Source organism: Cimex lectularius, unplaced genomic scaffold (assembly GCF_000648675.2).
Source record: "Cimex lectularius strain Harlan isolate CLEC.00 unplaced genomic scaffold, Clec_2.1 scaffold147, whole genome shotgun sequence".
In the NCBI taxonomy this organism is placed as follows: Eukaryota; Metazoa; Arthropoda; class Insecta; order Hemiptera; family Cimicidae; genus Cimex; species Cimex lectularius.
The window spans coordinates 940,380-953,159 of record NW_019392851.1 but is presented as its reverse complement, the minus strand read 5'-3'; the positions used below and the strand labels follow the sequence as shown (position 1 = coordinate 953,159).

General features: G+C 34.3%; 2 protein-coding genes across 2 annotated transcripts in view; both read right to left on the bottom strand.

The window, feature by feature from the left end:
* The window catches only part of LOC106668592 (protein phosphatase PP2A 55 kDa regulatory subunit), a 29,625-nt gene extending 27,854 nt beyond the window's left edge, over positions 1-1,771 (bottom strand). Inside the window, exon 1 of the mRNA XM_014397493.2 lies at positions 1,453-1,771. The gene's annotated coding sequence lies outside the window, so the exon portion shown is untranslated. The remainder of the gene's footprint in view (positions 1-1,452) is intronic.
* A 1,583-nt stretch (positions 1,772-3,354) lies between these two features.
* LOC106668921 (26S proteasome non-ATPase regulatory subunit 2) lies at positions 3,355-10,651 on the bottom strand. The gene is made up of 16 exons (XM_014398117.2): positions 10,479-10,651; positions 10,275-10,331; positions 8,147-8,439; positions 7,879-8,088; positions 7,654-7,812; positions 7,437-7,581; positions 7,156-7,375; positions 6,988-7,094; positions 6,752-6,878; positions 6,266-6,687; positions 6,029-6,205; positions 5,886-5,960; positions 4,104-4,213; positions 3,831-4,036; positions 3,647-3,765; positions 3,355-3,586 (listed from the first exon to the last, which is right to left on the bottom strand). Exons 1-16 carry the CDS (start codon positions 10,521-10,523, stop codon positions 3,410-3,412), a joined length of 2,649 nt encoding a protein of 882 aa, XP_014253603.1. The 5' UTR covers positions 10,524-10,651; the 3' UTR covers positions 3,355-3,409.
* Positions 10,652-12,780: the final 2,129 nt, after the last annotated feature.

The window sequence follows — 12,780 nt, the reverse complement described above, 5'->3', positions numbered from 1 at the left end:
GTGTTTGATTTGAAACAGTTTATTTATAAAATTTGTAGATTTAGATCTTACTACCAACGAGTTCGAGAGTTCGATTTTACAAAAATACAAAATAAACTAACAAAAAGATTATAGAACATAAAGCGAAAGATAAATCGTGAGGCATGATAGTGGAGAGACAAAAAGAAGCAGACAGAGAAAAAGTAAGAGCGAGTGAGAGAGAGAGAGAGAGAGAGAGAGAGAGAGTGAGAGTGTGGGTGTGTGAGGAAGAGAAATACCAGACACAGCAAAAGAAGCAGGACGAGAGGGCATGTAGAGAGGAAAAAAGGCAAATAGAGAAAATGTAAGATACACGCTTTTGTGTAAACTGAATCAAAACATACTCATTTTCTTACGTACTAGTTTATATCAGCATATAATATCTTAAAATATCTGGGTTTTTGACCTTCTAAATACATATTTACAAAAAGGGTTTTTCATTTCTCGTTTACAAGTTATGCTCAATTCGAATGCTATCTTTCATTTTTATCGTTACGTCCAATGCTTCAAAAAGTCTGGAAACATTCATTACAGAGAGATCGAGATTAACGGGCACATTGACGGCAGACAGATTCTCCTGTTTCCCGTCTGTTGCAACTTATTTCAAAGCTCGACAGTTGAGTAAAATGATGAATTTGCCATTTACAAACAACTTGGCTTATGACTTTTCTAAAAGTTTTTCTTGCAACTGTGAGAATAAATTTTTATTTTTTATGCGTTACTTTTTCTAATATGTTATTTATTATGAAAAATATAGAGCTTTTGGATATTGTCGTATTCTGTCATCGTTCATGAATAAAAGACTTTTAGGAATAAATTTCTCTGTGCAATTTATACAGAAGTGGGAGAACGAAAGATTTTGTAGGTTTATAAAATAAAATGTTTCGCGAGTGACAATGTTTACATAAACGAGGTACACTTGAAAAAAATATAATGTATATTGAGCAACCTGGATGAGTTTTTAATTATACAATCATTTGTCTTATTGAATGTTTTTTCACTAAAAAAAATACATGTTTTAACATAATCTGCATAGTTTTGGATCGTTAAGATGTGAAGAATGTCATTAGACCTATTTTGATCGTTTCTGATTTTCAAGAGTAGTTTCGTCGCTTAGAAATGTCTCAATCTATGTTTAAAAATATATTTTTTCTGTTTTGTATATTTTGTTTTCAGGAAAAATGCATGAAAGTAGAAGTGGTTTATGGCCTTTCTTGAAGGGTGAAGCTTTGTGAAAACTTTCCCTTTACTGTTGGAAAAATTTCTGGGTGTGTTTTATCTTTTATACCATTTATTATGAATATAATATATAATATTTTCATTAGTATATTTATTGTTTTAAACTTCTAGAACTCAGAAAAATATTCTCCTGTTCAAGATTAAATAACACTATTATAATTGAAATTATATTATTTTGAAACAATTTTAAATTACCTTTCGATTAATTGAGACACTGTTAATGATAGTTAATCACTTTTGCCAGAAAGAACATAAAATGGGCATTTTTGGTCGAACTCAAGCCCGAAGAAGTTGAGGTGGATCACATGGATTCGCAGGATGCGTCCACTTCACAAAATGGTGGAAGAAAGGGTCGAAGATCCCGTTGTCGTATTTTCCCTTCCGTCTCCTCTATTATTTTTTCTCTTTTTTTTTATCACGTGTGCTCGAAAAACGAGCACGAGCGTCCACAAAGGTCAAGTACAAAACAAGAACTTTAATTGTGAACTGAAACTCCAACCGAACGGTGACTGAGTGGAAGGAAGACCGCTACTGGGCGAGGTGGGAGGAAGGTGCGGGGTCCGGGGCTATCCTGGATAAAGTGGGGGGGGAGTCGGCCCATTTGCCAAGTCTTCTCGGCATCATCAAATTCCATTCACCCGGAAAAGAAAACCGTTTCTCGCCGCTGCACCCTCGCAACTTTCCAAAAAATGAAATTAATAAAATCCATTTTGAAAATTGACTTGAAAAGCTCATAATTGATCTTTAGTATCATATTCTTTTTTTTTTGTACAAACTAAAGCTAAAATAATATACATGTTGGGGATGTAAGGGTATTGTTTTGTATCAAAATGAATTGAACTTTAAAAAAAATCATCTTGAACAATTAATAGAATTTTTTTAACATACTTAATTTTTATCAATACTTGTCATTGCTGACAATTTTTAATTCAACATTTATCACATTGGTCTTTATAAAATATCTCGCTTAAAGTGTGCATTTCCCAAGAACCATTTTTATCTTATTTCTTATAATCCAATGAAAATTGTACTGTCAACTTTTTCACTTTTTTCTTAATAATTAAAGTTGTAATAGAAATAAGATAAGCTCCTTAACAGAAAATCATCGGACAGTGTGATGCAATTTCTCTTAAGAGAGGTCATATTTTTTTTTTAAATTTTATTATCAGGCATGATTTCATTTTCTCAATTCTTGGGACTATACTTTTGTCACAGGTAAAATAGACTCTTGCATTCATTTCACTATCTTTTTATCTAAAATGACAATTGTAAATTTGATTGCATTTGGTTAAAAAAAAGTTTACATACACATATATATATTTTTAGTGAACGTTTATCATTTTACACTCTTACCTAATATGCAGTAGTAGGTTGACAATTTCAGTCTTCATGGGTATGAAACAGTTAACTTAAACAGATTAGTTAAATATTAGTGTAAGGATGTGTGGTGATTAGTGACCGTTAATCGATAATTATTCAGAAATTGTGAGGTGCGGTCTGGTGTATAAAGAAAAACATTTTCTTTATTATGCCAACGTTTCGATCTTTATTGAGATCATCTTCAGGGCTCAAAATGTTTGTCTTCTGTGTAATTGTGCCATTCTTGCGTGTCGTGTTGAGAGTGCTCCAGTTGGCACGATAAAGAAAATGTTTTTCTGAAACTTACATCACACCAGACCGCAACTCACGATTTCTGAATAATTATTAGTGTAAGGGATCTACCAATTTCTGTTCAGGGTTCCATCACTGTTTGTAGTTTGTTCTTGGTGCTCCCTCCCCACAAATAAGTTATGATAAAAAAATTTTACTCAGAAACCTAAAAATAAAAACCGCAAAACACAATAATAATAATTTTGGTCTTCTTACAAATTTCTGAATGTTTTGAATCTCCTGAGTCCAAGGTGCAAGAATTAAGCTTGTGACAAACCCCAATATAAATAAGAAAAACATTTTTTAAAAAATTAAGAAAAGATGGGAAACAAATTAACAGTTATACAGTACAACAAACAGAAAACAGTTATGGCATAAATTTAAGAGAGGTAAAAGAAAAATTTATTGTAATTAGAAAAAAAACTTTTTTTTATTACAAACATAATCAATAAACATATATTTTTTTAACTTATTTAAATTTTGTTAGACCACACAGAGCATCTTATGTTTCTGGCTTCTTCCTGAGTATGACAAAGCCCTCCATGACTGGGGTTAGAGGCTGGTAATCTTCTGTAGCCAGTTCAGCTCGTTCCCCGACCGCTAGAAGCACCGGTGTCGTGTGGGTGTGTACACCAGCGATTGTCTTGGGAGTACCCGCTTTTCCAATGACATCAACCGCCTATGAAATACCGAATTGTATCTGTGTATTGCTGTTATTTATTTTTTATTTAATTCATACCTGGCCAACCCTGACGGAGACTGGGAGTGGTTCGAGTTGTTCGTCAAGAGTGACCAACCACCTTGGGTACATAGCAGTGGCGAGGGTATAAAGTAAGTAGTGAGACTTGCCCAACATAACTGGAACCATTAACCGGTACAATAAAATAATCTTATTTTATGAAAAATCAATGTGACAAACTTACTCGTTTTTGTGTCGAGGAATGAAACAAGGGTAATAAGTAGTCCAGCGACTGCAGAGTAATTCATGACTTGCCTGTCTGTGTGGAAAGGTGAGAGTGAAAGAGTACCTTTGCCAAGATGTGTCAAACCTTGGGCGATTCTCACCATAAAAAGGTGGCCTGTGTTTTTAGCGTGGTATTGTGCAAGCTGTCTCAACATCGTGGCCAACCTGTTTGAGAGAAAAATTCACATTTAATTTACAAAAATTTCGCTCACAAAGTTGCTAAATTTCGTACCTTGCGTTGTTTGTGCCAGCTCCGACCAAACCCATTGAAAATATAGCATTGTGTGCTACTTCCTCATCCAAATCGTGTGAATATTTGTTTAAGACATCAATTACAGCAAGCTATAAAAAATAATAAATAAATATAATGTCTACTAAAGATTGTATTTTGATTTTTCTACATAACTACAGTATAAATCATTTATAACGAACTTTACCATAAAATTTTGAACATTACAATCAGTATTCTCTATAAGCAATATATCATTTATAGTGAACAGTTCGTTATATCTGAACATTTCATCCAAGTGATAGCCATGTACGTTTATAGCAGAGCAGTTTTCATTAGATAAGTAATTATATCATTTATCTAGGTTTATGAGGAGGTACAAAGTACATTCTAACGTGCTAAAGTAATTTATTTACACAAATGTTTTTAAAACATTAAAACATATATGTACAAATGTGATCACTGCAGTATCATTGTAGTATGTAATTAATTGAATGTAAATATTTTTTTTACTGTATTTTTTAAATGTATGGCACTTATTAAATTGTTTGATTATTTTATTTTTATTTTTCACAATTCCTGAAGTTTTGGAAGGAGACGTCCCCATTTCATTTGCAAGACTGCTCGCACAACTTCCTGATTTGATCCAAGAATTTAGCATGAATTTTTCCTCAACCGAACAGACAAAGGTTTTGGTATTTATTATTGCTTTATTTATTTTGAGTTAGAGATTTTTTAAAGACATTTAGAGTTAAAAAAGGGGAGAAAATACCTGTCATAGATCTTATTTTTTTAGCTCTAAATAGATTTGCTCTCAAATTTTAAAATTTACAGGAAAGTTGTTAAATTAAACATTTTTTAAAGGCACTATTATCAATTTATAATATATTTTATTATCTGCTTAAGCCAACATCTCATGATTAACCTTTTCAGGACTTTTTCTTCTTTGTATACCCTATCTGTTCTTCGGTGTATGTGAAGTAGTAGTGGCAACAAGATGCAACCCTGTCTCACTCATATCTTGATTTCAATGTCACCCAACTTCTATCCTAACATTTTGGTACAAATAAAAGTTCGCAATAATGTGGATATATTTATCGTCATGGGGTAGTTCACATTTTTGGGACTAGTTATCACGTCCTAATGGTTTTTTGCCTTTAAGGAATAACCCTAGCTAGTCACTACGACATCTATTGGGCTGAGATTGTTACAAAGTGTAGCAGACACTTCAGTAGGGAATGGAGACCTCCAACCCTTCCTTTCCCATCCTGATCATCTTTTCTCCCCTTCAGTCCACAATTGTCTCTCAAATTTTTTTGCAAAATTGCAACATTCTTTCCTGGTAAACCATTCAGCCACAATATCAACTACTCATTGGAAATTTCTACCTTCCCTACCATCTACACCCATCTTTCTGAATTTTACCTCTTGTCTGACAAGTGATCTGTTTTAGATGTACATTGCTTATTTTTGCTCCTTGCATTTACTTACCTCCATTGTAAAGTATAATGTCTAACGAATGTATTGTCAGATTTTGAATGGAATTGATGCAACATAAAAGGAGTAAGAGCGATTCAAAACGAATACTTTGAATTTTGATACATATTAAAAAATAAATCAGGCTGGGGGGAGGGTCATGTAGCAGCCGAGGCTGTGGGCTATGTGCAGAGGACACATTTTAGCATCCGAAATTCAGCCCCAAAAAGCACAGTGATGTAGAAATTAGAAAAAAAATTAGGATTACATTAAGCAAGTATTAATTAACGAACTAACGAATTAACAAACCTGAGGGTTTGAGATTGAAGATAGAGCAATGGCTAGAGGAACAGCTCTCCTGACAGCAGGTTCACCATAACGACCCTAAAGATAAATAAATCATAATAATTAACTTTGCATTATATTTAATATAATTAAAAGTTTAAACTTACAAGTTGAGCGAATATTCTAGTTGCCATTTCTGACCCAGTCTCTTCTCCCATAGCAATAACCGCAACTGATAAGGCAGCTACAGCTTGCATGCAAGTCATATCCTTAACCTTGCTTTTTCCATCATCTTTATCCTTATTATCTTTATCTTTCTTGCTTTCGCTTTCCTTCTTTTCCTCCTGAAAATTTAAAGCAATAATTTAATTTTTTTTAAACGGTGTTTTAAAGATTGCATTTACCGGTGTTGGGAAATGTTCACTGCAGACTTGAAGCTGTTCCTGTATGATGAGAACGTCACCAGTTCCAGCGTAAACACACATTTTCAGCATGTGCTGAGATAGGGACCTTAGAGGTTCCGGGAGTGCGTCTAAAGCGGCCTTCGTCGCTTCGGTGCCCTCCTTTTGGCCCAAATAGCACAGGCCCAAGGCCAGCGGGAGGAACTTCGAGTAGTGGCCATCGGTCAGCTCAGCAACAGGCAGGTCCAAAAGGGTCTGAAGGATGGTCGAGACGACATCGGGATGTGGGGTGCCCAGTGTAACAAGAGCGCAGGCCAGGGCGGCCATTGCTACTACTTCTGGGGTAGATTTCGGATCAGAGAGTACAGGCAGAAGAAGGGTGATTGCATCCTGTCGCTTTGTTCCAACATATGCAAGACCCAGTCCTGAAGCATAAAATAATTCATGAATGCATTTTTTCTATTAAAAAATTAAATAAATTAAAATTACCAAGAACGGCACCAATTCGAAGAATAACACTTTCATGAAGTACATAATCAGATAGCAAAGCCAAGGCAGGATCACAGTCATTCCTCACACCACAGTTAACAATTCCAAGTGCTAAAAGTGCTCCACTCTAAAAAATAGTAAAAAAAATTTTTCTTGAATTGCAATATAAATATTCAATAAATAAATAACATTGTCTAAACACAATCAATTTATATTCAAACATTGTAAATAATTACCTTAATGTAATCTTCTGAAGTATATAAATATTTATCGATGGGAGTTAAGCCACCGTCGACATCCCAAAGGTGAATAAGACCTAATGAAGCTGCTGCGCTTAACATTCCTAAATATAAAATTACAGTGAGACATTGTTTAAAAAAAAATTTTTTTTTTTTGCAAAGTACCATGCTGTTTGTTCTTATACATCCACTTATTTCCATCATCGGCAGAAACAAGTTTATCCCTTGAAAAACCAGCGTTTACGAATGCATTGACAAATGTCGAAGCAAGATTGTGTCTCGCTGAATCGACTGGAACGTCCAAGTTGTACGTGGGCCTTAGGACAAGTCCTTCTAGCCAAGTCTTGTAAACTTCTTCTGGCGTCTTCGGCTCCATTATGTCCAACTGGAAAACAAAAGTTTATTGGTGATAATTTCGTATGTCCTTCTTTAATTTTTCAACTTACCTCTCTGGCAAGGCTGTGGAAATGATCGTTGACGTGAGCATTTGACATAATGTTTGTAAGGTCGGATTTGTCGGGGAGGTCATTGCTCAACTCGAGACTTAATTGTTGTCTGCCCACCATGAAAGCAAGCTGTTTTCGAACAAGCCTATAAATAAAAAAATTTAAAAAATTCAATAGCTCTTAGTTGGAAAACTTAAATTAGAAAAAATACACTTACGGGTCTTCACATTTGTTAAATATTTCAATCATGAGGTCTGGTTTATTGAGTTGCATAGCAAGGCAAAGAGCACGTGGGTATTCTTTAAATCTTAAATAATGTTTCATAACTCCACTTACAATATTACCCCTCTCAGGCTCCTCAACATAAACCGCACAACTGAAAAAAAAATGTGCATAGATTAGCATAAAGACTTTCGAAAATGTTACATCTATTAAAACATACTTTACAAGATATAAACAGACTCGGGAATAGTTTCCAGCATCCATGTGTGCATCAAGCATGTCGAGGCGGTCTATCTCCATAAGAAGATCGCAAGCTTGGATTTCTGCATTGTGTTCCATATCGAATTTGATGATACTCTCGACCAGACCCAATAAACTTTTCTTGTCTTCAGTCGTCGACCATTCATCGGCAATTTCACCTTCTAATTGCCTATTGGAAAAATGAATGTAAAAAATTGTACAAAAGGCATATTGTTTAATATACCTACCGTACGTATTCGTGGCCCCAATCACCGACGTCTTTCTGCTTGGCCAATAAGCAGTACTTCAGACACTCTCGTGCACCAGGTAAGTCCTGTCCCATCGCAAGAACAGAGACTATGCTTGCACAAAGCTCTTTTGCCCTGGCGTCTTTCATGTTATTCTGGGCTTCTTTCAATGAGTTGTAATGAGCGCGGAGGAACTTCAGTGGCATTGGGACTGAAGTCATACTTGTTGTCGAACTACGGATAAGCTCTCGCATAGTTTCCAAAGCTTGGGAATGTAACATGACTTCAGGGCCCTTTTAAAATTAATAAAAAGTAAGTACACGGAAGAATCAAGTTAATAAAAGACAATATAATAATAATAAAAAAGAGGATATCAATAAATGAAGTTATCAAATACAATAGAACTGATTTCCTTTATGTTACTCATAAATAAAGACCAGATTCCCGTGCAACTGCATCTTCTTATTGCTCACTCCTATTTACAATGAAATCAAGAGAGAAATTTTAAACATGAAGAGGACATCTTTTGACACTATTCTTATTTTACACGAAATTGTACGTTTTTACGGTTTACTGCACAAAATTGCATTTTTTTTTAATTTATGTAAAAACCACATGAAAATACATAATTTTTATGGGTTTACATTTGTGGCTAACCACTTTTCAACCGGGTGTTAATATATTTTCCCTTTTTTTTTTCTATTTCGTGTAGGCAGCCGCCACTTTGTCAATATTCACACCTATTTTAATTCTTTGTTTTGTTGAAGCAGTTGTACATTGCAATGGCTCTTGTTCCAATTTGTACTCCTTTTACTGTAACTTTATAGTTCAATGTCAACTTTTTTTTTTTTAATGAGGGTACTTTAAATAACTACTAGGTTATTTATACCCTTGGGGGTACCAGTGTTTAAAAAAAAGCACATTTGTAAATATGTCGGGTTTGAATGGAGTGCCACTGGATGCCACTTTACCGTGATGAGTCCAACCTGTAGGATCTTTGTACCATCACATTTTAGAACTTTTTCTTGTTTCCCAGGATTCCCATCTTTGTGCATCGTTCTTCCTCTTTCTCTATTTCTATTGGCAGCTCGTTCACAAGGCTGTGTCTGATTTTACCTTTGTTGAAAAGTGAATAGCATATCGAGAAAGTGGATGAATTGGGAAAAAGGGTTATGCTTTTTGATCTTTGTAATATTTCTCTCTCGCTCTCGCTCTCTTTTCCACCATATTGACAATGTAAGTAAATTTTTGCAAAAGCCTCTCAACTTCATTACTGTGGGAACAATATCGAAAAGAAAAAAGAAAGATAAAATAGATAAGATCTAACACCCTCCAGTTAATCCACGTATCAAAGAACCGCCACATCGCTGAATGTTTCATCTAATTTTATCTAATTTGCTGCAATCTTTGTAATCTTAATTTTTCATCCTCTTGCCACAAAAGAAGATACAACTTAAAATGTATCCCTAATGAGTTAAAAGTTTGGTGGAATAAAACCCAGGCATGAGACATGCGAAGATATTCATAGAAGGGCCATCTGCCACACTTACAAAGGAATTACTGGATCGCAACCACAACCGAACCAGCATTCTGGTTGGACTCCTGACAGGACACTGCCACCTAAGAAGGTGCATGCACTGGAAAGGAGTACAGACAGAAGAATCACAGTGCTGATACTGCCAGAAAGAGGAGGGGACTGCAGAACACGTTTTTGTGAAGGTTTATGAAGGTGCAGGTTCTTGCAAATAGGAGAAGAAAAGCAACAAGCAAGAACCTACACTATGGAGCCTCTGGGCAAAGCTATGGAGGCTGATTAACAATTTGAAGCTGACCAGTGAGTTATAAAAACAGAGGAGCACAATAGATCTACACAAGTGAAGGTGCAGAAGGCCTTGTGGCCACCTCTTTTATCCCTATTCCTAACTTCATACTGAAGAAGGTGTGTCTATCATTATGAACACTAAATCTAACATTAATATGATAATTTGTAGTAGAACTAAGTGTCGACAAGTGTCAAACATCCTAAAAATCAAGTTGGTATTTTTACTCATTTTTAGCATGATACGAATCATGTTACGCAAAATCAAGCAATAATAAATAACGATTTTTTTTAAATAAATATACTCACTGTTATCTTCTCCACAAGAAGATTTAACTCTTCCTGAAGCCTCTTGTCTTCTTCAGACTGCACAGACAAAACAAAAATGATTGAAACATTACTAAAATAAACTTTTATCCCTTTTAACTATGTAAATCCTGAAAGTATTTATTAAGGGAAAAAATATATTCTCAGGTCCCTTGTGGTGTGCATTAAAAAAAAATAAAACTGTACCATCTCCTCGGGCTGAGGTTCAGGCGCCTTGGCTGCAACGGTCATCTTGAGCTAATCCTAGAAATCTTTCCGGTATTCAAAAAAAACCAATTCTTCCGAAGTTATACAAAGTTATACAAAACTTTCTGCAACCAAGATGACTGTGCTGTGCAGAAACGCCAAGCGAGAGGTTGCAACCTTTGGACAAAAGCTCTGGTGGTCTATCCACCAACTTGGACAATTGTGAAGAAACCGAATTGCACCTACTAGCATTCATTTGACATGAAATATTTAATTTTTTTTATTTAAACATATAAGGACATATATCTATTAACTAATGTATAAATAACTATTAAATGTAATCCACATAAAATAATAACATTGCAAAAATGTACTATTTAAAAAAAAATGAGATCGACATTTTATCGACCCAACAACCTCACCACATCACTAATTCAACTATTAACTATCAACTTTAACTACAATTACATTTAATTTTAAGGGGAGCAGGACGTCAGTCGTTTTACTCTATAAAACTACACATTTTCTTATATAAATATTTTGGGTTTTGTTCATATCAACATTTAAAATATACCCTACTGATTGGTGGTTTAGTGGACAAAGACGTTACAGCTAAGGATGGTCAAGATTGTCAGTACTGCTCAGACGTGTGAGGACACTGGGCAATGAGAACGACCCCCAAATCTGTCCTAGAAGTCTTTCTGAATCTACCATCACTTTATCCAGGGAGAGGCCAGAATCACAATTCATGGACTTATACAGAGACAAGCTCCAATAGCTTACCCACATTACAAGGCACAACAGGGTTCTGGGGGCATCTATTGATGCTATCACTCCTAAATTCAGATTTGACAAAAAATTTCAAATCAAAATACCTGGTAGAGTAGACTGATGAAAAGGATCCCAGTTAATGCAGACTATATCTGGCATACAGATCAAATATTAGCCAGGAGCTGGTACTTGGTATTTACGGAAATGTTAAACACTTTGAATTAACCAAGAATGTTATTTTAATAAACCTCATTAGACTACAATTAACGGCTGGAAAACTCCAAAAAATACATTATATTATAGCTAATTAAACCAGCTAAAAATAAAAACTTTAAGAACTCCTAGTTCTATTTCTGGGCTTACTTCCATGACCGATCACTAAATATTTTATAATAAAATAGTATTAGATGTTCAGTTTTGGAGAATGAAATAACTGAACATCAATTTATACTATTTTGAAGATTAATGGCATTTATTTTAGCAAATATTTTTGCATCGACAAATCAGTGTGTAGCCTGCAGGGTGAAGAACCTGAATTGGTCGTTATTGATCATCCTGGTGAGTCTATCCTCTTTGCGTTGGTCTTTCAGACATGTTTTGGCGTATTGCCATCTTCAGTGCCGAGTGTTTTTAAACCTACACACTCTGCAACATTAAAATGTCCAATTAATCTCGAAATCGATGTATTTACCTCTGCATACAGAATATTTTCTTTGTGCCTGAATCCTTGCATAATATGCAAATTCAAACCTTTACTTACTTCTTAGAAAAGGAAGGAAAACATGCAACAGTGATGACCTCAGCTGTCTGTCACCCATAAACTCCCTATTTTATATATNTATATATATTTCATTAGCGTCAAAAAACAAAGGCAAAAAAATGTTTATGATAGATCATTTTTATAAAAAATTGTGTTAAATGTAAAACAAAATTTATTTCCTCATATTATAAACATAGTTATTTTATTAAATTAAATTACAAAACTGTAAACTTTGGAATTCCCTCACACACAAAAATATATCCATATAAAGCATACACATAACAATTTTAATTGTACATATACTTGTATAAACTATTGACATGAGATCATCATAACAGGTTTGAATTAACTATTATAAAGTTGTTAAAATCTATTAACAGTATGGTACAATAAAGTTATTAAAATAAATAAAAATAATACTTTCACAAACATGCTTTCCTGTCTTGGGAAAAGGGATTGGAAAAAGAAGTAAAAAAACATATAACTTGAGTTAAAATAAAATGAAACTCCCTCTTGCATGAATAAATTAAATGGTAACTGAATTAGATCACTCAATAACCAAGTAGGTACTTAAAACTAAATGTAAGAAATCCACAGACAAGGATTTCTTCAATAAATTAAGTACTTTATGGAAGTCTTTACTAGTCAGCAGTCTTTACTAGCCTCATCTCCACTTTCTTACAGCGAGGTATAATAAAAAATATCTTATGCTTTTTAAGCATGTAAAATGTAGAAAATTTAAATTTATACATGTTCAATAAAAATATTTAT